This window comes from Carlito syrichta, unplaced genomic scaffold (genome assembly GCF_000164805.1).
Source record: "Carlito syrichta isolate Samal-C Ts95f unplaced genomic scaffold, Tarsius_syrichta-2.0.1 Scaffold306547, whole genome shotgun sequence".
Classification (NCBI taxonomy): Eukaryota; Metazoa; Chordata; class Mammalia; order Primates; family Tarsiidae; genus Carlito; species Carlito syrichta.
Genome location: NW_007250643.1, coordinates 466,641 through 483,198, shown reverse-complemented (window position 1 = coordinate 483,198; position 16,558 = coordinate 466,641). Strand labels below are relative to the sequence as shown.

The following is a 16,558-nucleotide window of genomic DNA, read 5'->3' as shown; positions in this document are numbered from 1 at the left end:
AACCATGTGTTATCACTTGTCTGAAATGATAATATACCTACTCATGTCCAACAGTAATTGAGAGTCAGACTAAGTCCTTTCAGACAACCATTGGAGAACACTTGTCCTGACCTTCCAGGGTCTCTTAGATTTGTTGTGGCTTAATGATTTTTTTTTAAACATGGTCTCAATTTATAGCCCATGCTGAAGTACGTTGGTATGATCCCTGCTCACTGCAGTCTCGACTTCCTGAACTCAAGTGATCCTCTCATCTCAGCCTCCCGATTAGCTGGGACTACAGGCACATGCCACCACACCTGCCTAATTTTTTTTATTTTTTGTAGAAACAAGGTCTCTCTCTGTTGCCCAGACTGGTCTTAAACTCTGGGCTCAAGCAATTCTCCTGCCTCGGCCTCCCAGAGTGCTAGGATTACAGGTGTGAGCCACCTCACCTGGTTTATAAAGATTTTTTTTTCTTAAGCCTATTAGGAAAGAGCTCACCATGGGGAATGTACTGTCAGGCCAGAGACGGAAAGAGTGCTGTCATATGATGCACACTAGAGTGACTTACATCTCGGTGAAAAGGACAGTCCTCACCACCCAACTAAATTTTTGGTGTTTTTGTAGAGACTAGGTCTCGAAATGTTGCCGAGGCTGGTCTCAAATTCCTGGGCTCAGGTGATCCACTTGCCTCGGCCTCACAAAGTGCTGGAATTACGGTAGTGAGCCACTGTGCCCAGACCCATTTCACTTTCTAATTGTGGTTCACACGGTGTTTTCACAGCTCAAGTGACTGTCTTTCATCTTCCAGTCCCACTTTCTACTCCACTCAAATGAGAGATAAAACAAAACTAAGCAGAAGAGCAGTTAGAATTCATTGTCCTCCCTCTGTAGCAGAAGTTAAATTTGAGCTTTTTAAATGAGAGAATATTAAAAACAGCATTTATTCATCCCAGAGTAACTGTCCCCTGGCCCAGGGCCAGGAAGATTCCTCGGGGATCTCTTCACCCAAGATGTTGCCCACCATGGGCCTCAGGCAAGATCTGGAATCTCTCTGGGTCTCAGCTGACTCATCTGAAGGACTTGGAGTAAAGAATCTGTGAAGTTCCAACTTCCGAGTGTCCGTGATTTGCCTCAAAAATTCAAATGCAAAATCATTGGTCTATTTAAAAAAAAATTTAAGAAACAGGGTCTCAAGTCGGGCTCGGTGGCTCAGCCTGTAATCCCGCTCTTTGGGAGGCTGAGGTGAGTGGATTGCCTGAGCCTGAGGGTTCGAGACCCGCCTGGGCAACTTGGCGAGACCTCATCTCTACAATAAATCAAAAAATCAACCGGGCGTGGTAGCGCGTGCCTGTAGTTCCGGCTACTTGGAAGGCTGAGGCGGAAGGATCCCCGGAGCCCAGCAGGTCGAGGCTGCGGTGGCCGGGAGCGGCCACTGCACTCCAGTCTGGGCGACAGAGTGAGACTTCAACTCAAAACAAAACAAAACAAAACAAAAAAAGAAACAGGGTCCCACTGTGTTACCCAGACTGGTCTCAAATCCCTGGCCTCAAGTGACCCTCTGACCTTGGCCTCCCCAGGCATGAGCCTCCCACCCAGTCACCACTGGCCATGTTTAAAAGTCACTTTCCCTCTCCACTCCTTGTTCTTTTCTCAGAAACCAGGGATCATCTCATAAATTTGGTTTCATGAGAGTTCATTACTAATCTCAGTCACAGGGGGTAAAAGTGCTCTGTGAGGGTAAATGTTCGAGAAGCTGTCTCCTTCACTCAGATGCATTTTCAGTGTTTAGAGAGCATTGCATGACAGACGTCAGTGCTCTCTGCTCTGCTTTGATGCTTCTGATAGAGAAGTATGTATTGCTCAGTCTGGCCAGCATACCTGGATGTGACTAAATTCTCACTCACACACATATACACACATACACATGTATACATGCACACATGCTCACACACACTCACGCACACACACACACACAAGCTATGACCCTTCTGGCTAAGGCAGTTTTTCAGTTGAGGCCAAGAACCCCTGGCCTTCTGTCCCCACGGCAGCTCCATCCGACCTGAGTATCCACCCATCTTCATCACACCCTCAGGTACGTATCGTCTCCTTAGCATCCAGTCCCTCAGATCCTCAGGGGTCACCTTCTCTTGTGGGCCTTTTGAATCTTCACATGACAGTGCATTGAAGGAAAAACCAAGGGTTGATGAGCCCTTCCTTTGCCCCTTCCTCTTGAAGCCCAGAGCTGTGGACACACACAATTTTACTACGGCCACAGCCATGGCCATTGTGATGGAGAAGTCGGAGCTCTGACTCACGCTTGAGCAGGTAACGGTGCCATTCGAGCTCACACAGTCTTCTTCTTTAATGCCAGGACAGGCCTGAGGCCACTTCACTGAGGACATGCTTAAATCTTCCAGCTCAGTTTTGCTGCAGCAGCCAGAACCTCTTATTCCACCCACTTTTGTCATATTCCGAGAAATGAAACATGGCGGCTGTGAGGCTGCCTAAACATCAGCGTCTGCTCCTGGGAAACACAGGTGCAAGCCTGGTCTGGGTTCCTCACCATCCGGGAATGGCTGCACCTCCTTCTTCTCCCTGTGAGGAAATGGGGAGCATCGAGGCCCAGTGAGTCACATGGTGTTCATCTTCCAGCCTCCTCCCTAGGCCTCCGCAGTGTCTGCTGCTCTCACCAAGTCTCTGTCCTCGGCCCGTGGCCTCGAGATACTGTCCTGTGTGCATTTTTAGGGAAGCAAATGAGGCATAAGAAGTGAATACTCTGCTCCAAGTCAATACGTATCAGCCCCAAATAATCACTGGCTGCTGCTGGCCCATTCTCCCGTGATTCGTACTAGCTCTTGTCTTTGTTCATGTGCATTCATCCCAGAGTCTTCACCTTAGCCCTGGGAGAAGGCATCCTTCTCTTCGGGTTGCAGATTTTTAAACATAGCTGTGTGAAGAGGTAGGGTGACTGGCGAGGGTCACATAGGCCAGTGGCAGGTCCAGAATGCTGATCCTGAGTCCAGAGTCAATTTTTCTAGAGTCTGTATAATGTTCTCTCTAGTTAGAATGGAGCCATTCATAAATCAGGGCATTACTGGGCAACACTGGGTTCTAGAAAAAGTCATCTTGAAAGAAGCAGAATATTAGCCAGGTGTGGTGGCACATACCTGGGGTTCCAGCTACTTGGAAGGCTGAGGCAGAAGGATCACCTGAACCCAGCAGGTCGAGGCAACGGTAGCTGTGAGTGTGCCATTGCACTCCAGCCTGGGCGACAGAGTGAGACTCCAACTCAAAAAAGAAAGAAACAAAGAGAGAGAGAGAGAAAGGAAGAAAGGAAGGGAGAAAGGGAGAAAGGAAGAAAGGAAGAAAGAAAGAAAGAAAGAGAGAGAGAGAGAGAAAAAAAAGAAAGGTGCAGAATGAAGTGGTGCAACCAGGTGCAATGGCTCAACTTGTAATTCCAGCATTTTGGGAAACCAAGGTGGGAGGATCATTTGCAGCCAGGAGTTTGAGGCCAGACTGGGCAACATAGCAAGACCCCACTTCTAAAATTTAGGCAACACATGGGTGCAGGATGTCCCCTCTGAGTCTCATCTAACTCATCTGCCAGAAAAGGTGTCTTCCTGCCTGTCCTGTCCCTTAGGAGATCTGGTACAAGCAGGATGCATCATGGGAAGCCATTTAGGAAAAGAAAGATGAACTTGGTTTGAGAGGTTCTGAGTTACAAGAAATGCCAGACTCTTACCAGTGCCAAGAACCAGCTGTAAATGTGTCTCTGAGCACACAAACAGGACCAAGCAGGCAGGGAGTGCAGACAGAGGGCCACCCTACAGGCGCTGGGTGTGTCATGAAGGGACTGCGGCAATGCCGGCAAGAGGTACGTGGCGTTGGAGCTACTGACCTCAGGCTCCAGACTCAGGGGAGGGGACGGTGGGAGCCTTGGCTTCCCAGAGTCCTCTCTCTGTTCCTGGTTTCAAGTGTATGGTGTGGGCAGGGTCAAACTCCTGCCAGTCACATCCAGCCCACCCTATGTCTCCTACCTGTGCAAGCTGCGGACAGCCACAAGGAATCTCACCCTTTCGTTCCCCGCTCTCCTTTTTTTTTGAGTTGGAGTCTCACTCTGTCACCCAGGCTGGTGTCCAGTGGCACGCTCATGGCCACCACAGCCTCAACCTGCTGAACTCAGGTGATCCTTCCGCCTCAGCCTTCCAAGTAGCTAGAACTACAGGCTCACACCACCACACCTGGCTAATTTTTTAATTTATTGTAGAGACAAGGTTTCATCCAGTCTGGACTCAGGCAATCCTCTTGCCTTTGCCTCCCAATGTGCTGGGATTACAGGTGTGAGCCACCACACCCAGCCTCCTTGCTCTCCTTTGCATAGTTTTAAACAATGGAAACGAGGCCAGACTCAGTGGCTCACTCCTGTAATCCCAGCACTTTGGGAGGCTGAAGTAGAAGGATCACTTGAGCCCAACAGTTTGAGATGAGCCTAGGCAACATAATGAGACTCTGTCTCTTAAAACAAATTTTTTGTAATTAAAAATTTAACTAAATTTTTTTAAAATTAAAAATTAGGCAGGCATGGTGGTGCTTGCCTGCAGTCCCAGCTACTCAGGAGGCTGAGGCAGGAGGATAATCTGAGTCCAGGAGTTCAAGGCTGCAGTGAGCAATGATCGCACCACTGCACCCCAGGCTTGGTGACGGAGCGAGATTCCAACTCTACAAAAAGAAAAAATTAACGGCATTAATCTGAGCTTCCAGTCAGTAACACGAAAAACCACAAAGGTGCTGGTCTTTGTTTTCCTGGGCTCTTCTGCCCCCTTTCGGGAGTTGAGAGCATTGCAAGGCAGGAAACAGTATGAACAAAGGTTTTCACAGTACCTAGACTGCAATCAGATGATGAAATAGAATATTCTCGCACTTTGTGAATGAAGACCACAGAATTACTTGCTTAAAAATAAGCCTGCTCACTTTACTGCCCAGATGTTCTTGCACAGCTCTGGCAGTGTGACCTGTCACATAATTCAGGGGTGGCTGTCCCCCTGGAGCCCTTGGGTCACGTGCCTGGGCCACAGCCAAGTGCTGAGAAAATGGGGCTGAGCTATGGCCTGTCCACACCTTAAGGGAAGACACCAGGAGCAGGCACCTCCAGGTGGCAAGTGGGCTGCACATGGGTTCTGGGGACATCGCTTGGCACTGTAGCAGATCCAGGTGACATCGAGGAGCCTGCTCTTGGGGACCATGCAGGAGCCAGCCCTGGACAGGAGCAAGGCACTCTGGAAAGCAGCAAGGGTGTGCCCAGGAGGTGGGAAGCCAGGCAATTCAAGCATAGCAGGAAAGGACTGAGGAGGTGGGCCAGTGAGTGGCCCACGGCCGCAATGCCACCTGGCTACATGTGTCCCCAAGTCAGGCTGCCTCTCGCTGCCTCAGAGCAGGCCAGGTCAGAGGTCGGCACAAAGGAGTGCACAAGGGACCCCTGAGGGGCCAGTCGGAGAAACCTGTGTCGCCTGTGTCCTAGGTGCATATCTCCCCCTCCACAAGCACTCAAAGACCTCGTTGTCTGGCTGGGGACAGATCTCAAAGCCTGAAGGGAAAGGGGCCAGCAGCCAGCAGAGTCCCCACAACACCAGAGTTGCTGCTCACAAAGCACGGGAAGAAGTTCAGTTGTGGTCATCCCGAAACTCGGGAGCATAGCCCGCAGGACACACGCGACATGTTCCCCCTGGCTCAGCAGTTCACTGAGTGACAAAAATCTTTGTCTCTGTTAGACATATGTGCTGAGGCTCAGATCACTCAGTTCTCACGGTTACCTCACTGCCATCCGGCACCTCGTCTTCAACACAACGTGTCCCCATAACAGCCTTCCATCAGATGGTTCCCATTGTTGGTCTCTTCCCTGTAGCTTACTCTCTACCAAACAGTAACTATTCCTTGATTCCCGTGGTTCATGTAGGGCTTTCTGGCCAGTTGGCTTCCTGGCGACTTCTTTGACTCTATCAGTCCTAAGGATGTAATAAACAATGCCCCTCAAAAAAGTGATATATTTCTCCTGTGCTCAGAAATGGTCAAACCTAATTTCCACAGTTAAAGTAGCTAAAGATAATACAGAATTCATAAATCAGCTGAAGGAGCATGAACTTGAAGTCAGGCGGGCAGTCCCACTGCCCCAGCCTTTGTCCCCCTCTGTGCTGCGGGAGGAGGAGGCTTCCAGGTCGCAAGCGGTTGCAAGAAATCAGAGAGCAAATGGCGGCTAGAGTACCTGGGAATCACATGTGAGGCATGCAGCAAGGTCACGCAGCGTGAACCTGGTCTTGTCACTATGTCACTCCTGGCATGGTCGCAGGTCTCAGCTGCCAGGTCACTCATAGCATGAATGGGGGTCTCATCACTAGGTCACTCATGGTGTGAACATGATCTCGTCACTTCTCCTCTGAAGAGCATCCAGCCCTGATCATGGTCCTCCTCCAACGGCCTCTAATCGCACATCTCTCACCAAGTCAGGCTGCTTCTCTTTCTGTCACCAGGCCTCAGTTAATTAAGTGATTCTGTCAACATAAATAAGACAAGCATTTCAGCACTAGAGGAAGTAGTGTTGCCTCTAAAAGGGTTTTCCTGCACAGTCTTTTCTTTCGACACAAGACAGTGCTGAGGAATCACCAGTGCCAGCATCTCTCAGGCCACTCCTTCTTTGCTACAATTCCACATTGCTTGAGACCTTGAAGACAGCTCCAGCAAGCCAGGTAAACCTTCAGGAACTGGACTCAGAACTGTCACAAAGTAGTCAACTGGCTCGACTCCTTTCAATAACATATTGGACGGTAATTGTTGATAACTCAAGATCTTTCTTATTAGAGCCAGAAGAGGCTTTTTTAATCTAAGAGAAATATTACATAGCAAGATCTAGAAGATGTATAATTTGGGGTGAAGATGGATACATCATTAAAATTTGCAGAGCACCCCCAGCTTGTCACCTTGCCTTGTCACCACGTGCATGCATGATCCCTCGGGGTGGCTAGTCAGTGGCAGCCTGTCACTGTCCCAGGCTCCAGGAACGACACAAAGAGCCCATCTGTCCCACCACCTCATATGGAAAAGAAAGTCCTGAAGTCTGCAAATCAAATTAGCCAGGGTGTTTAGGAAGACTCACTATTAACTATTTTCCCCTGAAAAATACAGAATATTCTAGATTCCTTTGTGGTATAAAAAGTCATTTATCTGACTAATATTCTCTAAACTTCTAAAGATTAAACTTTTTAGGGAAAGAAACAAATAAGCAAGTGATTTGAAGAACACAAAACTAGCTTAAAATAATCCCCTTCTGCAATTGGCTCTGGTATCTGGCAATGATTGGGCATGGCTGGCAGGGATTTGAGAGATTTGGAGTGACTGGCAGGGATTGGCAATGATTGAGAGTCATTGGCAAGGACTGGGAGGGGTTGGCAGGGACTGGGAGGGATAGACAGTGATTGAGAGTGAGTGACAGGGATTGGGAGTGATTGGCAAGGATTGAGAGAAATTGGCAGGGATTGGGAGTGATAGGTAAGGATTAACAGTGAATGAAAGTAATTGGCAGTTGTCGGCAGGGATTGGGAGTGATTGGCACGGAATGGGAATTATTGGCAGGGACTGGGAGTGATAGGCATGAATTAAGAGTGGTAGGCAGAAATTGGCTATGGATGGCGGCGATTGGCAGGGATTGGCAGTGACTGGCAATGACTGGCTGGCTTTGAGACAGGGGCCAGCAGGCCACAGTGCCACGGTGGAGGGGTGGAAAGAAGGGGTTGGGTGGGGGCCCTGACAGTCGGTGTATGTCTTCTCTAACTCAACTCTGAGAAAACTTGGTAGATAAACTCTTTATATAGATCTGTGGTCTGGATCAAGGAGATGAGCCCGGAACCTTGCAGTAAGCATGGTTCAGTTCACACCATCTCCCTTCTTTAAAACCACCAATAAAAATGTATTCATTTACTCATCAGTGAATGGTGAACTGTCGGTGGTTTCCGACGCCCTGTAAGATCCAGTTTAGAGACTGGCCGGCCTCAGAGGCATTCCATAGTCTGAATCCACGTGCATCGCCCCCACTCGAGTTCAATAAATACACACCAGGCGCCTGATGAGGACAGCCCTGCTCTTGGTGCTGGGTTTAGATGTGAGCAGATGGGGCAGGTCCGGGTTCTGGTTCCGTGGAGCCATGTCTGGGCTTCCATGGCTCCTCATCCCTGGCTATCCGTGCGCCCACACTTTCCCAGACTTAGCCCCAGACATCTCCACCACCTTGCCAAGGTTCTCTGCCTCCTCTCAGCATCAGGGTGCTATCCTAACTTCTCCCTGGAAGTGGCCTTTTTTTTTGAAAGTAGGATTTATTGAGAGGACAGAAAAGCTCCCACAGTGGGAGGGGACCCGAGGGGGTTGCCCAGTGGCCTTCTGTTCTCCCTCCCTCCTCATCACACTTTCTCCAAAGGAAGGATGCTCGTCTTCTGAACTTCCCACCCCCCTCCACCCCCCCAAGCCCCCAAGCTTGGCAGGCTGCTTTGTTCCTGGTCTTCTCTCTGTGGCTGTTTCTTGGATGTTTTCTCTGCCATCTTTCAGGGAAGGACATTTTCAACTATACGAGGGAGCACCCCAGAAAAACAATTCTATTTTGGAGGACAGGCCTTTGTAGTACAGGATACCCTCTCTAGGTAAGCGTTCTAGGAACCTCTCGGCATCAGTGTGCATCAGCTAGTGTTGATGTGAAAGGCTGAGTTCAGCTTTAGTGAATTTTTTTTAAGAGTCTTTCAGTGCTTTTGCCCATTTCATAATGGGTGATTTACCAGTGCATCTACCCACACCACGCCGAATGTTCATCAGTTTTGGACCAAAAATGGCATGACCCCTGTGCCCCACCCCCCTATTCTCCTGATCTTGCCTCAAGGAAATTTTCTTTTTGTTTCCCCGATGTAAAAAGTCCTCAAAGGGAAACATTTTGCCAATGTAGAAGATGTGAAACAAAAAATGGCAGACGGTCAAAGGCATCAAAATTGACGAGTTCAAAAACTGTTTTAAGCAGGGGAAAAAGTGTCTCAGTAGGTGCATATCATCAGAGTACTTTGAAGACTAAAGTTTAAACATGTAAGAATAAATACACATTTTTTAAAGTGAATGAATTCTGGGTTTTGGGGGGGTTCCCCTCATACACACAGCAGCTAGCAAGTGCTGTGGAGATTGCTGGCATGTATTTGCCAAGTAAATGGATGAAGTCCTCATGACTTAAGTTATGGATATACTGCTTATATCCTGAAAATATATTTCTCAAACTCCCTTGTGATTTCATAAACTCAAAAGCCAAGTAGATCCTTTGTTCATGAGTACTCCACCAACGAAAATGTTTAAAATGCCTATTAGAAAATGGAAACGGCTAGGAATGGTGGCTGACATCTATGATCCCACACTTTGGGAGGCGGATGTGAGAGGATTGCCTGAGCCCAGGAGTTCGAGACCAACCTGGGCAACTTGGTGAGACCTCATCGCTACAAGAAATCAAAAAAGTAGCCAGGCATGGTGGCGCACACCTGTGATTCCAGCTACTTGGAAAGCTGAGGCAGGTTGAGTCTGTGGTAGCTGTGAGCATGCCACTGCGCTCCAGCCTGGGCAAAACAGTGAGATTCCAACTCAAAAAAAAAAAAAAAAAGGAGAAAAGAAAATGGAAATGAGCCGGGTTCGGTGACTCAGCCTGTAGTCCCGTGCCTTTGGGAGGCTGAGGTGAGTGGATTGCCTGAGCCCGCGGGTTCAAGACCCGCCTGGGCAGCGAGACCTCATCTCTACAATAAATCAAAAAATCAGCCGGGCGTGGTAGCACGTGCCTGTAATTCCGGCTACTGGGAAGGCTGAGACAGAAGGATTGCCGGAGCCCAGCAGGTCGAGGCTGTGGTGGCCGGGAGCGGCCACTGCTCTCCAGTCTGGGTGACAGAGTGAGACTCCAACTCAAAAAAAAAAAAAAATTTAGCCAGAGCTGGGCACAATGGCTCACGCCTGTAATCCCAGCACTTTGGGAGACGGAGGTGAGAGGAGTGCCTGAGCTCAGGGGTTCAAGACCAGTCTGATCAACTTGGCAAGACCTCATCTCTATAGTAAATCAAAAAATTAGCCAGGCATGGTGACACATGCCTGTACTTGGAAGGCTGAGGTGGAAGGATCACCTGAGCCCAGGAGGTCAAGACTGCACTGCACTCCAGCCTGGACAACAGTGAGACCCCAACTCAAAAAAACAAAAGAAGAAAATGGACACATCTCATTTGCTAAGCACTTGGGGCACAATCCTGTCACTATTCCTAGAGACTTAAAATTTGAGGCGTGTGCTCCAGGTTCTTCTAACCATTAGGCAGCAACCAACTCCATCTAAAATGACTTGAAGATTTGGAGAGCAAATTGGCGCCTCCAAGTTCTCACCTGCACCCACCCATACCTTAGTCCTCTCTTTGCTATACCTGCAGATCTATCCAACCAACCACCCCTATCCCTACAGGCCTCCCATCTGTTGAGTTCCTTCTTTTGCTTCCTCAAGAGTCGTCTCCAAAATGCCCTCTCCTCAAACCCCCTACCAATCACCAGCCCTCCAGTGTCAGCAATTACAAGCAAGTCTCCACCCTCATGATTATTCAGTGCTGCTCACAGCAACAGCTGTCACCCGTCCAAGCCCTGAACTTGGGCATTTGCCTCATGTGCATGACCTCCGTCTATCTCTATAAGAAATGCCACTTGGCTGGGAGCGGTGGCTCACACCTGTAATCCCAGTACTTTGGGAGGCTGAGGTGAGAGGATTACCTGAGTCCGTGGGTTCGAGACCAGCCTGGCAACTTGGCGAGATCTCATCTCTACAATAAATAAAAAAAATTTAGCTGGGCATAGTAGCACATACCTGTAGTTCCAGCTACTTGGAAGGCTGAGGCAGAAGTATTGCCTGAGCCCAGCAGGTTGAGTCTGTGGTGGCCATGAGCATGCCACTGCCCTCCAGGCTGGGTGACAGAGTGACTCCAATTCAAAAAAAAAAAGAAAACAGAAACACCACTTATTGAGGCAGTTCTATGACCATCATCATTCTACAGATTAGGAAACAGGCACAGAAAGGCCAGATGACTTGCCTGGGTCACACAGCCCGTGAATGGCCTGTCCATGACAAACTGCAGAGCCAACTGCTAAGCCTTGTGCTGACACCCCTGCTCTCCCCTCGTGGTGCAGTGAGGGCAGAGCAGGGTCACCACCAGGCTGCCCCCGCCCAGGTCAACTCACACCAACATCAAGAGGGAACTGCTCTCTTCCAACCACGGTTCCCCAGCAAGTAAGTGGCAGGACAAGACCTATTAGCTACGTCACCTGGCCTGTTTTCTTGGAAAAAGTAGTTGATTTTATGCACCAAGAAGGCCTACTTGTCCCTGTTTGGCATCACCTAGGTTTCAGCAAAGCACGTCGTAGAGGTGCCCCGACCACTTCTGTTGCTGTGTCTGCAGACCCAATTGCCCTACCCCCAATAACCACTGTCCCTTCCATGACTATGCCCTGACTTGGGAACACAGCAGTGTCTAAACCCAGGCTTCTCAAACCTGTACGTATCTACGAATCACTGGAACCTTCTCATTCCACAGAGTTGGACTGGAGCATAAGAGTGTGTTTCCACAAGTCTCCCCATGACCAGTGCTGGTCCAGACCACACACCAGTGACAATGACTTGGACAGGTGTCATGGGAACAGCTCTTCCCCAACAGTCAGTGCCAAGTGCTTTTCTTCCCAAATGCTTCTGTGATCAAAGCTACACAGAGCATCTGCTTACTGATGACACACTATTGCAGACACCAGCGCATGCTAAGCTTTACCAAGGTGTGTTTTGTGTTTGAACTGTCTGCACAAATCTGATTTTCTTCACTTATGTAGACTTGTTTCTCAGGGACTAAGAAAACTATCTGGATACCCTAACATGCCATAGATGAGCTCTTCACGCCTCCATCCCACCATGTCTCCTCCCTTACAGACACAGGGAAAGATGCTGCTCTTCCCGTTCAAGAAAATCCCTTGCCTGGGCCTGACCTCCACCCTCCGTCCCCGTAGAAACTCACTCGATCTCCACTGTGTGACTATTCTATCCACCCCCAGGTTTCGCTCTAGTAATGCCAACTAAAAACTGGCCCATGAACACAAAAAGAGCAAAATACAGCAGAATTTTAATTGCTGAATTTAGATGAAAGATATACAAGTGCTTGCTCTACTAATTCTTTCAACTTTCCTCAATATTTGCAATTTTTTTAAGTTTGGAGGCAGTCAGGTATAGAAACAACTAGTAACATATCCTACTTGCAATTTATTTTCCAAAACAAAGATATTCTAGGATAACACTTCGGAGTCAATCCCCCAAACTTCTCAGCTAACTTATTAAAAATTTCCTTCCAAAGTAATTTAATATTCATTGGGCTATTAAAAACCGTATTTGTCCAACATAATACCCAAGCATGTCCTTTTATAAATATCTTTTTAGAGACAGGCTCGGTGGCTCACCCTGTAATCCCGCACTTTGGGAGGCCGAGGTGAGTGAATTGCCTGAGCCCGCAGGTTCGAGAACCGCCTACGCAACTTGGCAAGACCTCATCTCTACAATAAATCAAAAATTAGCCGGCCGTGGTAGCGTGCACCTGTAGTTCCAGCTACTTGGAAGGCTGAGGCGGAAGGATCGCCGGAGCCCAGCAGGTCGAGGCTGCGGTGGCCAGGAGTGGTCATTGCACTCCAGTCTGAGCAACAGAGTGAGACTCCAACTCAAAATAAATAAATAAATAAATCTTTTTAGAATCCACAAAATAAAGAAAACCCCTTAAAATGTCATTTTTCTAGCAGGAACGCTAAAGACATCACTAAATAACACTCTCTGTTCTCGTGTCCTCCCTCCTGTCTACAAATCTTGACTGCTCTGCAAATCTTATTCTCTACCAAGTTGCCTTAAATTCTGTGCCTTCTTATCCACTTTTTTTTTTTTGAACCAGGGTCTCATCGTCACCCAGGCTGGAGTGCAGTGGCACAATCATAGCTCACCACAGTCTCGACCTTCTGGACTCAGGCCATCCTGCCCTACCTCAGGCTCATGAATAGCTGGGACTACGGGCACGTGCCACCACGCCCAGCTAATTTTTAAATTTTTTTTGTAGAGACAAAGTCTCACCATGTTGCCTAGGCTGGTCTCAAACACCTGGGCTCAAGCAATTCTCCCACCTCAGCCTTCCAAAGTGCTTCCACAGCACACATCCCTATCCTCATTTCTTAAACAGGGAGAAAGGTCTCCGTGCCTACCTGCCTTTCTCCAGCCATACCACATAACCCAGCTCAAAGGAGAGAATGTGAGACTGGTCAGGATTTGAGTGGCGCACGAGGTCACCCGCAGTGCTATACCCCTGGCTCCAACTGTGCATGCCAAAGATGCTCTGGGGACCAGTAAGCAGCCAATATCCCACACACTTTCACAGCCTGTTTTCCCTAGGAACTTACGGGGAGCTTTTGCTAAATAGTATTCCTAGTTACTTCCTAGGCACCTGCTGCCCCAAACTCAGTGCTTTGATTTTATTATTAGTATGAGTCCTACTTAAACAATGATCTGAAGCTAGCACAGTGTCCTCAACCCAGGGAGATTTTGCCCTCTAGAGGCATGAGGGTAGAGGTCTGCGATTCAGCTCAACATCCTACAATGTACAAGCCAGCCCCCAACAATGACTTGTCTGGCCCCAAATGTCAGTAACTGCTGAGGTTGAGAAGCCCTGGGGCAGCTGTGGTTTTGCTTCTTTTAACGTTACAAGATTTAAGAGTCACTGGAAAGCAAAGTGCCAAACAACTAACACTACATAGCTGCAACTGTCTGTTTTGGTTTCTTACCTAATAAAGAAAAAGGTCTCTGGTTTTTCATCAGTAAGTTTCCTATTTGGAAACAACGCAAAGAGCTCCATGTTATCAAAATGGCACAACCACAACAGTGCTGTATGTGTGACAACAATATGGAGTCACTAGGATTAAAAAGTGGTCTACTAAGACTTGAGAGATCATCAGTTTATTCATCTGGTGGTATTCGATGCTCACAGGGCACCGTACAACAAATTTTAAAAATACAGTATGAAAAAAAACCAAACAGCCAAGAGATCAATTCCATTAGAGGGCAACAGCCCACAGAAAAACCCAAAAGCCCACAGAAATCCCACCCTCTGTCCCCTTAAGAACATTTCTTCTGCTTAAGTTTGGTTTATAGAAACACCAAAATGTGAAAGGTCTTTCAGAAGATAGTTACAACTTAACATAGCGTCTTTCACTTAAGTGTATCACAAAATGCTTTCCTTAGTCAATAAACACAAGACAATCCAAGCATCTGTGAGCCTCCATTTGGTCCCAATTTTTCAGTTATAGCCTTCAGTACTTCCCCCCTCTGTCCTCAAAACTGCCTGTCTCAGTAAAGAGCCCCTGAAGGAGTGGTAGTCTCCTCTGCTCCATCCTGCCACTGCAAAGTATATATTCCATGTGTAGCCTGGATCAAGCACACTGAAGCCGTGGAAGTACCTGAGCAGAAAATGTAACTAAATCTTCCCAAGAACTGTTTAACATAAAATCTGATTGTAGCCAACTCTCATTGGTGATTACTGACGGCCATTTGACAACACCTACAAAGAACAGCAAGACTGAAAGGTGCATGGTAGGTACTGCCAAAAAACTTCTAGAATGCAAAGACAGGTTGGAATTGGCGTTTACTTCTACTATACAAGGACTACATGTTTTCAGAAACTTATGTCACAAAAGGAACAGAACTATATTCTGCTTGGAACCTCAGTTCATGCTCAGTATCCATCTGTTATAAGTCAATTGCAAGTTGTTTCTAAGTTTCCAAGCAGGGACCCTCAGTTGTGACCAGCATGGCACACAAACTTAACCGCACACGTGCTTTGACTCACAGTAGCAGTCATCAGCTCTGCTGCTGTCTGCAGTACTGTTGTTCCTCTAGAATTCACAGAAACACTGACACAGGGAGACACAACAAAAAAGTAAAAACAGTACAGGAAGTCAGAGGGGCAAAAGTAAGACATTGGGGCCATAAAACAAAATTAGGAAAAGCAGAAAATAATTTGAAACATCTGCCAAAAAATAACATTGTGCTGCCTTAATGCTTGGTTCCTACAGAATTAAATGCATCTCATTCCGTTTATGCTGGGCACTTGGTCTAACTTAGTTTATTATCTGTTCCACAGTACATAAGGCATCTGCATGATGCATACCCCCTTCTCATTAGACTGTAATTCAGGATAAGGGCAGGTCACATGCACCTTTGTGTCCCCTGCATCTAAGCCCAATGGCCACATACAGTGGGTTACAGTGGGTGCTCAAGAGGCACTTTACTGAATACACTATTGGGCAGTGGCTTATGACATGGGAGAAGCCCAAGATGGCCTTGTTCTATCAGCATTGCTCAGCAGCCTCACTCCCAACAGGCAGAAACCAGCTTGGAAGCAACCCTCCTACTCTCTAACCCAGCAGAGCTGGCAGGAGCTGGCCATGACTTCAACTGCTTCCTCGAAACATGTCTGTAAAGCATTTTGAGAAATCAAGAGATGAAAGGCGCTATGTAAGCACAAGATAATATGACCCAAGACAGTTCAGCAAAAAAGGTGATAGAATGGTTGTGCTAGTGAGGGGAAGATTCCCCCCGCCCAAGGTTACTCATCTCACTGTCATTGTTAACAGAACAATGGAATTTTGACAAAGATGGCATCACTTCATAGTTTGTATTCTGCAAACTACTTTCTATAAACCAGGTGACAGAAAATTAAATTAAGCCACTTTTTCTACACAAACCAATACTTTATCAAAGTCTCGCATTTTACAAGTCATGTTCAAAAAACACGCACAAATTAGCATTTTGTACACAAATGTTTATTTCTCAATTAAACATTCCCTTTAAACACAAGGAATGAATTCTAAATCTTCATAAAGATGAATTAAAAATGAAATCCCTCCAGTATTGTGTGTGTTCACTGTGTTCTTGGTCACTACTGGCGTTTACTGTTTAACATCAAAAACAAAGACAGGTTATTTAAAAATCATGCTACTGGATTTCTAGCTCTTCCTCTATGACCAGTCCTATGCTGATCTGCAATGCTTAAAAGTTTACATCACCAAATCAAAGCAAGTTTAAGGTGTGAAGCTGTGCATTAAACACAAAACAAACAATAAAATTATAAGATATAGTCAAGTTCATAACGAATATAGGTGTTCTTATCATCGTTGTAGATCCTTGGGTAATGGGCTATGAGAGCGTCCTGGGAACCAATGTAGATGGAATTGTAAATTTTCCAATATACATCTCTGACTTTCCGGGCTGGGTGAAAAAGACCCTAGAATAGAATAAGGGAAAGGTTACACTGTTTCAATATGCAAAATCACATATAACCTTAACACAACTAACAAACCAGCCATAAAGGTATGATCGGCAACATTTCCCTGGGAGAGTGAGGAGAAGCCTAGCAATTACCCCAGATTGCAACAGACAAAAGCTAACACCTTCACCATACAGCCCTACCCTGCCCCC

At 47.2% G+C, this 16,558-nt stretch overlaps 1 protein-coding gene across 3 annotated transcripts in view; it reads right to left on the bottom strand.

The window, feature by feature from the left end:
* Positions 1-14,022: 14,022 nt before the first annotated feature.
* Positions 14,023-16,558, bottom strand: part of SF3B1 (splicing factor 3b subunit 1) — a 43,621-nt gene continuing 41,085 nt past the window's right edge. For 2 of the 3 annotated variants that reach the window (XM_008063084.1, XM_021715017.1), the window contains one exon: positions 15,882-16,364. In XM_008063084.1, coding sequence (XP_008061275.1) covers positions 16,206-16,364 — 159 coding nt within the window. In that variant the 3' untranslated portion in view covers positions 15,882-16,205. Of the gene's footprint in view, positions 16,365-16,558 lie in introns of all 3 variants that reach the window. The other variant, XM_021715016.1, reaches the window with a different exon arrangement.